Source organism: Mercenaria mercenaria, chromosome 5, assembly GCF_021730395.1.
Source record: "Mercenaria mercenaria strain notata chromosome 5, MADL_Memer_1, whole genome shotgun sequence".
In the NCBI taxonomy this organism is placed as follows: Eukaryota; Metazoa; Mollusca; class Bivalvia; order Venerida; family Veneridae; genus Mercenaria; species Mercenaria mercenaria.
In genome coordinates, this window is record NC_069365.1 from 40652585 (window position 1) to 40665186 (window position 12602).

General features: G+C 37.3%; 1 protein-coding gene across 2 annotated transcripts in view; it reads left to right on the forward strand.

Annotated features, from left to right (window-relative positions):
• Nucleotides 1-12602, forward strand: part of LOC123556978 (transmembrane and coiled-coil domain-containing protein 4-like) — a 42621-nt gene that overhangs the window by 13405 nt on the left and 16614 nt on the right. For both annotated transcript variants that reach the window (XM_045348128.2, XM_045348129.2), the window contains one exon: nt 2219-2316. In XM_045348128.2, the coding sequence (XP_045204063.2) occupies nt 2219-2316 (98 nt within the window). The remainder of the gene's footprint in view (nt 1-2218; nt 2317-12602) is intronic.

Consider the following 12602-nt stretch of genomic DNA (forward strand, 5'->3'; position numbering starts at 1 on the left):
TTTTTAAGGTACAGGCTTCAAATTTGGACCACATGCATAGTTTTGTATTCCGAAATAATATTTGACCTTAATTTTGACCTAGTGACCTACTTTTACATTTCTCAAGCTACAGCCTTCAAATTTGGACCACTTGCATAGTTTTGTGTACTGAAATGACCTTTGACCTTTACATTGACCTAGTGACCTACTTTCACATTTTTAAGGTACAGGCTTCAAATTTGGACCACATGCATAGTTTTGTATTCCGAAATAATATTTGACCTTGATTTTGACCTAGTGACCTACTTTTACATTTCTCAAGCTACAGCCTTCAAATTTGGACCACATGCATAGTTTTGTGTACCGAAACAAACTTTGACCTTTACATTGACCTAGTGACCTACTTTCACATTTTTGAAGGTACAGGCTTCAAATTTGGACCACATGCATAGTTTTGTATTCCGAAGTAAAATTTGACCTGGATTTTGACCTAGTGACCTAGTTTTACATTTCTCAAGCTACAGCCTTCAAATTTGGACCACTTGCATAGTTTTGGGTACCAAAATGAACTTTGACCTTAAGATTGACCTAGTGACCTACTTTCACATTTCTGTAGCTACAGGCTTCAAATTTAGGACCACATGCATAGTTTTGTGTACCGAAGCAAACTTTGACCTTGACATTGACCTAGTGACCTACTTTCACATTTTTGAAGGTACAGGCTTCAAATTTGGACCACATGCATAGATTTGTGTTGTGTACGAAAATGAAATTTGACCTTGAGCTAGTCAGTAAGTCTTGAAATTTGGAACACTCAAAAATGGCACATTGGTGGGCGCCAAGATCACTCTGTGATCTCTTGTTAATCTTAATTTTATTTTTTTACTGTTAGATAGGAAGTTTGTTCTCAGATTAAAGCATGCTTTATCCATTGCAAGGTTTTTCTGATTTTTGCAGTTTTGTTTTTTCTAGAAAACCTTAGACCAGACTTTGTGTTGAAGGTAAAAGGGGCATGATTTTATAAATGGTCCAAACCATGATAATTTTTTAGTCACCCAAGCTTTGTTAACATGTGGTTCTGGGACGATCTGTGTATGAAAAGAATTGGAACCACTGCCTTACCCTTGCATGATCGTAAGAGGCGACTAATAGGGTCTTAACACTTGGTTTTGCAGTAACTCTGTGATTCCAGCAGGTATGCAAATTTTGATTCCATACCTCATGTTTTTATTTCGATGTAAATGAGATGTGGAACCAAAATTTGTATTCCTGTTTGGCGCCATATAACCTATACTGTGTTGGTGCGCCGTAAAACCCAAATAAATAAATTGTTTAACATTGTCATCTCTTAGTTCATGCAGTCCCATTTTAGGGGTGTAAAACAATGCCTAAGCAGAACCCAGTTCAAATCTTGGTGAGAGTGGAAGGTCTCCACCATCCTTATCAAGGCTTGAGTCCCGGAAGCAGTAACAGCCTAATTAACTGAGGATTTTCTGTGCGATTGATATAAATAAATAGGTTGAAGCTAGGCACTTCCATTAAATCTAAATTGATTTTACATTTATAGATATTACTTTCTTCTTATGCTTCGCACTTCATTTAGGTATAGGACATCATCCAGCAAGCTTAATACAGAATGTAGAAGGTTCTACCCGGGTGCTTGCCTATGCCTGAAAAAACTGCACGAAGGGGCATCTGGGATCTTCCTCTATTTTGAAATGCTGGAAAAGTTGTCATATGGCCTAATCTGTGTCTGTGTGACTCTAAACTCGATCAAAAATAATTTTGTAAGCATTGCTGTAGGTTTTATTCTTTCCTTAATTTCAGGGGTTTTACACTTTCTCAGATTTTAATATTGTTATATTTCATTTATTTTGTTTTTTCTGCACATACATACCGAAAGCAACTTGTACATTGTTGTTAGATGGACAAGGAATATGTCAATACAGTTCATCTACCTTTAACTGAATCTTGCCCAATTTCTTCAGAAAATCTGACGGCCGAAAATTGTAAACATCAAGCACTACACAACAAAAATGCCTTTTCTTCACAAAAGCACACTGTTCTGTTTGATCTCATAACAAGATCGTTTTGAAATTTAATATTAATTGTTATATTTAGAAATCTGCCATAATTGAATAGTGATATTTCAGATACAGGGTGCATGTAATATACTGGTAGGAAGTAATCTCTAATGTCCAAGTAATGTATAACTAAATGTCATTTTCTTATTTGTTAGAGAGGAAATGAAAGAAAAAGCAAAGAAATCTAGAAACAGAAAAGTGAAAAGATACGCTCTCATTGGTCTAGCCACAGTGGGAGGCGGAGCTTTGATAGGTAAGAGAATACAGTGAAATCATTTAACTTTGTATACATGAAATTTCATTGTCCTAGTGAAAACGCTGTAGCTGTAGCTGTTAAACAGCTATTTTATTCGATATCATTTGAGCCGCACCATGAGAAAACCAACATAGTGCATTTGCGACCAGTATGGATCCAGATCAGCCTGCGCATCCGCGCAGTCTGGTCAGGATTGATACTGTTCACTTTCAAACCCTATTGCAATTAGAGAAACTGTTACAGCATGGATCCTGACCAGACTGGCTCATTTCATTGATATCAAGTTTAGTACATAAAGTGAATCATAATTTTATTTTTTGTTGAGATTTAATGTTGTGAAACATCAGGCATGATAAAGAACCAAAAAGAATATGCTGGAATTGGATGTTCTGAAGCTTTCAATATTTTTTAAAACCTGGAATGGCAAACATTCTTCTGGAGGAGTCGGCAACTGCTTATAAATTTGGATAAAAACAATGCAAGTGGTGCTAATAAATTCTTACTAAGTTGAAAAAAGAAGACAGTAAAATGTATCTTGTTTTTTAGCTCACCTGTCACAAAGTGACAAGGTGAGCTTTTGTGATCGAGCAGCGTCCGTCGTCCGTCCGTGCGTAAACTTTTGCTTGTGACCACTCTAGAGGTCACATTTTTCATGGGGTCTATATGTAAATTTGTCAGAGTGTTCACCTTGATGATATCTAGGTCAAGTTCGAAACTGGGTCACGTGCGGTCAAAAAATAGGTCAGTAGGTCTAAAAATAGAAAAACCTTGTGACCTCTCTAGAGGCCATATATTTCACAAGATCTTCATGAAAATTGGTCAGAATGTTCACCTAGATGATATCTAGGTCAAGTTTGAAACTGGGTCACGTGCCATCAAAAACTAGGTCAGCAGGTCAAATAATAGAAAAACATTGTGACCTCTCTAAAGGCCATATTTTTCATGGGATCTATATGAAAGTTGGTCTGAATGTTCATCTTGATGATATCTAGGTCAAGATTGAAACTGGGTCACATGCGGTCAAAAACTAGGTCAGTAGGTCTAAAAATAGAAAAACCTTGTGACCTCTCTAGAGGCCATATATTTCAAAAGATCTTTATGAAAATTGGTCAGAATGTTCACATAGATGATATCTAGGTCATTTTCGAAACTGGGTCACGTGCAGTCAAAAACTAGGTCAGTAGGTCTAAAAATAGAAAAACCTTGTGACCTCTCTAGAGGCCATATATTTCACAAGATCTTCATGAAAATTGGTCAGAATGTTTACCTTGATGATATCTAGGTCAGTTTCGAAACTGGGTCACATGCAATCAAAAACTAGGTCAGTAGGTCTAAAAATAGAAAAAACCTTGTGACCTCTCTGGAGGCCATATATTTCACAAGATCTTCATGAAAATTGGTCAGAATGTTCACCTAGATGATATCTAGGTCAGGTTTGAAACTAGGTCACGTGCCTTCAAAAACTAGGTCAGTAGGTCTAATAATAGAAAAACATTGTGACCTCTCTAAAGGCCATATTTTTCATTGGATCTATATGGAAGTTGGTCAGAATGTTCACCTTGATGATATCTAGGTCAGTTTGGAAACTGGGTCACGTGCGGTCAAAAACTAGGTCAGTAGGTCTAAAAATAGAAAAACCTTGTGACTTCTCTAGAGGCCATATTTTTCACAACATCTTCATGAAAATTGGTCAGAATGTTCACCTAGATGATATCTAGGTCAGGTTTGAAACTGGGTCACGTGCCGTCAAAAACTAGGTCAGTAGGTCAAATAATAGAAAAACATTGTGACCTCTCTAAAGGCCATATTTTTCATGGGAACTATATGAAAGTTGGTCTGAATGTTCATCTTGATGATATCTAGGTCAAGTTTGAAACTGGGTCATGTGCGGTCAAAAAATAGGTCAGTAGGTCTAAAAATAGAAAAACCTTGTGACTTCTCTAGAGGCCATATATTTCACAAGATCTTCATGAAAATTGGTCAGAATGTTCACCTAGATGATATCTAGATCAGTTTTGAAACTGGATCAGTGCCATCAAAAACTAGGTCAGTAGGTCAAATAATAGAAAAACATTGTGACCTCTCTAAAGGCCATATTTTTCATGGGATCTATATGAAAGTTGATCTGAATGTTCATCTTGATAATATCTAGGTCAAGTTTGAAACTGGGTCATGTGCGATCAAAAACTAGGTCAGTAGGTCTAAAAATAGAAAAACCTTGTGACCTCTCTAGAAGCCATATTTGTGAATGAATCTTCATAAAAATTGGTCAGAATGTTCATCTTGATGATATCTAGGTCAAGTTCAAAACTGGGTCACGTGCCATCTAAAAGTAGGTCAGTAGGTCAAATAATGAAAAAACCTTGTGACCTCTCTAGAGGCCATATTTTTCATGGGATCTGTACGAAAGTTGGTCTAAATGTTTATCTTGATGATATCTAGGTCAAGTTTGAAACTGGGTCAACTGCGATTAAAAACTAGGTCAGTAGGTCTTAAAATAGAAAAACCTTGTGACCTCTCTGGAGGCCATAGCCTTGAATGGATCTTCATGAAAATTGGTCAGAATGTTCACCTTGATGATATTTAGGTCAAGTTCAGAACTGGGTCACGTGACATCAAAAACTAGGTCAGTAGGTCAAATAATAAAAAAACCTTGTGACCACTCTAGAGGCCATACTTTTCATGGGATCTTTATGAAAGTTGGTCTGATTGTTCATCTTGATGATATCTAGGTCAAGTTTGAAACTGGGTCAACTGCGGTCAAAAACTAGGTCAGTAGATCTAAAATTAGAAAAATCTTTTGACCTCTCTAGAGGCCATATATTTCAATGGATCTTCATGAAAATTGGACTTTGAACTTCCCATGGTCATATATAGAAAAACCTTGTGACCTCTCTAGAGGCCATATTTTTCAATGGATCTTCATGAAAATTGGTCAGAATTTTTATCTTGATGATATCTAGGTCAGATTCAAAACTGGGTCACATGAGCTCAAAAACTTGGTCACTATGTCAAATAATAGAAAAAACGACATCATACTCAAAACTGGGTCATATGGGAACAGGTGAGCGATTCAGGACCATCATGGTCCTCTTGTCTTTTGACAAAATTTGATTGACAGATAGCTAAAACTGAAGAAAGTCATGAGGTGAACTTTTAACTCTAACCGACAAACTGGCAACCGAGCCCTGATTGATACACAAGTCATTTAAAATTGTTTATATGCGATATATAGTTCATGCCAGCTCTACATGTTAACAAAGGACATTCTGTATAGTTTGTCAGCTAGTCTAAGACAGTACTCACCTTAGCAATTGGATCCATTTCATTGCTCAAGATACTAAAGGCATAGGAACTTCCCATGGTCATACATAGGAACTTACCTTGGTCATATATAGGAACTTCCCATGGTCATATGTAGGAACTTCCCATGGTCATATAATTGTAGGAACTTCCCATGGTCATATATAGGAACTTCCCTTGGTGATATGACTCGTATCTTGACGATGAATTTCTACCAAATTTCTTCAAATAATTCTATTTTGTTGAAAAACATGGCCGCAAGGGAGTGGGGCTAGTTTTCCCTGTATGACTACACAGAAAACTTAGAAAATCATCTCTTCTCAAACCACTTGCCCAATTTTGAAATAATCTGACAGTAATGTTCCTTGGGTGAACCTCTGCAAAATTCCTTTAAGCCATATTGATTTGTTAAAAACATGGCTGCCTTGGTGCACATTAGTTTTCTCTATTTTTCTCTATATGACTATATGGAAAACTTAACTCTTATTATGCTAGACACAATTGATTCTGCCTTTGCAACCATTGTAGATCATCATCAGCCTGAAATCTGATCAAGATCTGCATTGTTCGCTATTCAGTCAGTATGTTTTTGGTAAGCACCCCTTTTAACAGTTAATGTTACTGTCCAGATTGAAAGATGGACAAGTTCATTATAGAAATTTAGCAAGGTAAGGGTTAAAAATCTTGGCCTGAAACTGCTGGCTTGATTCGAAAATAATTTCATAACAGTTTCACATGGTGACTCTCTATAAAATTCCTTCAAATCATTCTGTTTCATTGAAAAGCAAGACCACCAGGGACTGACGAATTTCCGATCAATAACTTGAGAACCACTTGACCAAGAATGTTGAAACTTCATAGGATGATTGGACATGCAGAGTAGATGACCCCTATTGATTTTGGGTCACTCAGTTAAAATTCAAGATCACAGGGGTCTGAACATGGAAAACCATTTCCGGTCAGTAACGTGAGAACCACTTGACCCAGAATGTTGAAACTTCATAGGATGATTGGACATGCAGAGTAGATGACCCCTATAAATTTTGGGATCACTGCATTAAAGGTCAAGGTCACAGGGGCCCAAACAAGGAAAACCATTTCTGGTCAGTAACTTGAGAACCACTTGACCCAGAATGTTGAAACTTCATAGGATGATTGGACATGCAGACTAGATTACCCTTATTGATTTTGGGATCACTTGATCAAAGGTCAAGGTCACATGAGCCTGAATATGGAAAACAAATTCCATTCAGTAACATGAGAACCACTTAACCCAGAATGTTGAAACTTCATAGGGTGATTGGTCATGCAGAGGAGATGACCCCTATTGATTTTGGGGTCACTCTGTTAAAGGTCAAGGTCGCAGTGGACAGAAAATTGAAATCCATTTCCGGTATATAACTTCAGAACCATTTGACCTAGAACCTTCAAACTTCATAGGGAGGTAGGAATAACAGAGTAGGTGACCCCTATTGTTTTTGGGGGTCACTTCATCAAAGGTCAAGGTCACAGGGGACTGAACATAGAAAACTCTTTCCAATCAATAACTTGAGAACCACTTGACCCAGAATGTTGAAACTTAATAGGATATTTGGACATGCAGAGTAAATGACCCCAAATGATTTTGGGGTCACTTGATCAAAGGTCAAGGTCACAGCAGCCAGAACATGGAAAACCGTATCCAATTCATAACTTGAGAACCACTAGGCCCAGAATGTTGAAACTTAGTGGGATGATTGGACATGCCAAATAGTTCATCCCTATTGCAGCCAACCATCAGTGTCTCTTTGACTTTCGCTCTTTTCCCCTGTTGACTTCTTGCATATACGACTATGCAGTGGGGGAGACGTGTGCTTTTTTACAAAAGCATCTTCTAGTTTGACTGCATTGTTACTTGTTCCAAAATTGTTCAATGAAGCAGCTGCTGTGAATGCCAGGTGAGCGATCTAGGGCCATTCTGATCCTCTTGTTTTTTTTCTCTTATCTGTTCTATAACTGTTGTATATATGTATGACTGGGCAATCAGATAACTTGCTTAGCGCAATAAACAGAGCATAGATCTACAGATCATGAGGTTGTGAGTTTTGTCCCCTGGCGAGACATACATTCTGACAATTTGATAAAGGACATTGTCTGATGTCATTTTGTCCTCAAACTCTGATTTGTGTGGAAAAGTTGGCAGTTACTTGTGGAGAACAGGTTAGCACTGGTACAGATTCCAGAAACACTAGTTAGGTTAACTGACCACTGTTACATATTTAAACTGAACAACTGTTGAAAAATGGCGCTAAACTATAAACAAACAAGTCACCTGTGTATGCATGATGAATATTCATATTTGCAGCCAAAACTTTGCAATATGCAAGCACATAGCTGTTTTTTGTTGAAACCAACAGATGAAATCATTTCACAGTAGTATTTAACAGTGAACTTTAATTTTTTAACTCGACTATTCGAAGAATAGGGGAGCTATCCTACTCGCCCCAGTGTCGGCGTTAGCGTGAGCGTTAGCATTAGCTTGAGCGTCACACAAATGTTAAAGTTTGCGTACCACCCCAAATATTTTCAAAGTCCATTGAGTTATTGCTTTGATATTTTGCATACTTGTTTACCATCATGACTCCAGTTTGTGAAAAGGAGGAGGCAACTCTAACAAACATTTTGACTGAATTATGGCCCCTTTTCGACTTAGAATTTGCTTATTGTAATGTTTAAGTTTTACTCATAGCTTATATTATACTATCAAGCACTGAGAATAGTCGAGCACGTTGTCCACTGACAGCTCTTGTCGTTGTTGTAGTGGTTACGGTAAAAACCGAAATTTATTTAAGCTTCACTGGGATTGATTACTTCCATATGACCAGGTTTTGTAGCTGACTTGTGAAAAACTACCAGACTACCTAAGATATAACTGGTGCAAGGCATAATATAGATTTTTGAGCACATGTTGTTTATTCCCCACCAGTCAAACTGGCAGTAGCTTTTTGCATGGAGAGTCTATACTGTACTTTGTTGAATATAAACCAAAATAAAGCAACAACATTAATGAGCTATAAGATGTTTATTAGTCCCCTACTGGTTGAAAACCAGTTTCGGGGACTATAGGAATGCACTTTTCCGTCATTCCGTCCATCCGCCTGTCCGTCCGTCCATCCGTCCGTCTGTCCGCAATTTCGTGTCCGGTCCATAACTCTGTCATCCATGAAGGAATTTTAATATTACTTGGCACAAATGTTCCCCATGATGAGATGACGTGTCATGTGCAAAACCCGGACCCCTAGCTCAAAGGTCAAGGTCACAATTGGAGGTCAAAGGTCAACAGGGCTTTTTTCCTGTCCTGTCCACAACTCTCTCATCCTTGAAGGGATTTTAGTATTTCTTGGCACAAATGTTCCCCATGATGAGATGATGTGTCTTGGGCAAATCCCGGACCCCTAGCTCAAAGGTCAAGGTCACAATTGGAGGTCAAAGGTCAACAGGGCTTTTTTCCTGTCCGGTCCATAACTCCCATCCATGAAGAGAATTTAATATTACTTGGCACAAATGTTCCCCATGAGGAGATGACGTGTCATGCGCAAAACCTGGACCCCTAGCTTAAAGGTCAAGGTCACAATTGGAGGTCAAAGGTCAACAAGGCTTTTTTCCTGTCCGGTCCATAACTCTCCCATCTATGAAGGGATTTTAATATCACTTGGCACAAATGTACCTCATAATAAGACGATGTGTCATGCACAACTTTCAGACCCCTAGCTCAAAGGTCAAGGTCACACTTAGCAGTCAAATGTTAACATAGCATGAACAGGGTCTGTTTCGTGTCCGGTCCATAACTCTGACATTCATTAAAGGATTTTAATATCACTTAGCACAAGTGTTCCCCATGATGAGATGACATGTGGTGCGCAAATCCCGGATCCCTAGCTCAAAGGTCAAGGTCACAATTTGGGGTCAAAGATCAACAGAGTTTTTTCCTGTCCCGTCCATAACTCTGCCATCCATGAAGGGATTTTAATATTACTTGGCACAAGTGTTTCCCATGATGAGACGACGTGTCATGCGCAACACCCAGTACCCTAGCTTAAAGGTCAAGGTCACACTTTGAGATCAAAGGTCAAGAGGATTTTTTTCCTGTCCGGTCTATAACTTTGTCATGCAAAGCAGGATTTAGATATCAGTTGGCACAAATATTCCCCTGGATGAGTAAGGTCAAGGTCATATTTAGAGGTCAAAGGTCAAATTCAAGAATGACTTTGTACGGAACATTTCTTCTTCATGCATGGAGGGATTTTGATGTAACTTGGACCAAATGTTCACCACCATGAGGCACCCTTGTTTTTAGAATTACGTCCCTTTGTTGTTACTATAAATAGATTTTATTGTAACTTTTTTATTACTGGTGGTAGAGGAAAATCGAGACCGCTTTTCTGTGGTACAGCATGCATGTTACATCCAATTTTTAGGTGTATTTTGACCTATCTCTACCTGGTAAAGAGTTTCTTGTGGACTTATATTATATAGATTTTTTTTTTTTTTTTTTAAGATTAATTTCCCTTTGTTGTTACTATAAATAAGTTACATGATAACATTTTTATAATCAGCCAAAAAAATTCAAAATGAAAACAACTGTGGGTTTTTATATATGCACATTTTAATCCAAGTGTGTTGTTATAACATATTGTATATGTAGTACAATATTGTTTATACATCATTGACAGATATCAGTTCATTATGTTATACTGCAGTAGAGAAAATTAGGTGCCTTCCAGTAGGGGACTTTGTATTGCATGGCAATACTTCATTCACTTGTTTTCAATAAGTATTGATATACCATATTCACGCGGTACAATCACATGAATAGTGCTAGTTTACAAATGAAATAATGGAGTATAAATGTAGAAAAATAATTTGTTTTAGTTTCATCATAAAGCTTTATTCTATACCTGTTTTGCTTATCCAGTCAAATGATTGGCAACTGTTTCACATGACCACACAATATACATAATAACGTATTTCTATATTGGATAAATTATAGTCCATATTGTTCTATGAAGCTGTTTTTATGCTTACTCTCACAGAAACTTTTTAAAAGATATAAGTCATTGGTATGATATGATGCTATGTACTTTGATAAAGGTAGTATGTTTCCTAAAGAAGATCGTGTTAAACGGTTTCTAGCAAACTTATGAAAGATATACAGTATCAGTGATGTTATTAAAAGCAGAATACAATATCTGAAGTATTATGTCTGAAATTCTGGTTTCAAATGAGAAAACATTTCTTTATCATTGTTAATAGGAATGTTTCCGGACGATAATTGTGTGAAAGTATTTAGTAATAATTTAAACACCAATTGTTATTTTGACCAAGGTAGACCCTTTATTTTATTTACAAAGCAGGTAAAGATTATTTACAAGATTAAAGTATAAGAGAAAGTTGGTTTTCATGCTAGGGAACTGCAGTAGATATTTACATTTTATTTCAAACTGTAACTCTTCAGATGATCTCCAGTGCAGCCAATATATACTTCATCATGGTGATGACTGTAGCATATAGACAATGGCCAACATAGGTCATCTATCATTGTCTGACCTTGCTTTAAGTCTCCTGATACTTTATGAATGGTGCCGGATTTGTTACAGAAGCACAGCAGCAATGATCCATCATCTGACATCACCATCCCCAGTGATACACAGAGTTTCTCGTGTTCATATACAGCTGATATATCCCCTTGTAATGTTATACTGACTACACAGTTGCTTTCACTGTCACTGATATAGATATGTCTGAAATCCTCACTTACCACAATATATTGCGGGTTAACATATATGTCATTATTCAGGGAAATTGTGTACTGTACATTACCTTTTGTATCAAGTACTAGTACACTGTTAGGGTTGGTGCAAACAACATAGAGATGATCTTGATGATAAGTTATACCTTTGCATTTACCTGTAATTGGAATCGTATGAACAATTAACAAACTGACTGTTTTCATTATGATAACCTCGCTGCTGTGTGGCAGTGTAACAGCAATCTGGCCCTGAGGCATTGCATCTATATCCCTTGGTGGTGAGTCAAATGTTATCTCTTCTGTCACATCTTTACTCTGTATGTCTACAACTTTCAGCTTGCTGTTATTGTAATCAGCCAGCACCAGATTGTTAGAGGACAAGACAGCACATCCTGTGATTAAGCAGCCAGTCCTATCTGACTTTGTTCTAACATTTATATCTTCATTTTTGATCAGCTTGTCAACTTTCTTTTTTGGCACGAGGGTGTTGGTTAGGTTGAGGTTACCAAGAACATTTGGTTTGGACAGCACATCTTTTAAATTGTCATTATATTCAAACGTGTATCGCATGTTTGTCTTTTTTAAAATTTCTCCAGCCTTTTCTATTTCAATGGACTTTAGTTTGAATTGAGCTTGTTTAATGTTGATGTAAAGTTGCCCATTCTGTTTTGATCGATTGTTAGTACTTAAATTTGACTGAAGCTTGTCCATATCAGCAGACACATTTGTACATGTTTGAAGCACTTTCTTGATAACTTGTTTATCATCAGATTTCTGCCTATTAGCCTTTTTCTCGATTTGTTGTTGCAGTTGGTCTGAGCGATCATTTATTTCTTTTCGGAATTTGAGAATTTCTTTGATGAGGTTGTCATAGCAATCATCAATCTCTTTATCCCTGACTTTTGCCTTTTTCATAATGACTTCTATTTCTTTCAGTTTTTGATTCAACAGCCACATTGTCCCCTTGTATTCTTCATTGCCTGCTATTCCTGCACAATTATCGGGTATATAGTCAATCTTACATGTCCTATGATCCATGATCATGCAGTCATGACAACCAAGTTCCTTGTGGTCTGGACAAAAGAACTTAATAACGTCATCAGCATGTCTGGTACATTTCTCAGTGCATACTTGAGAGGTTGTTGAAGGAGTTTTGTGTTCACCTATGTTATCTGTGTCTAGCAGTTGATGG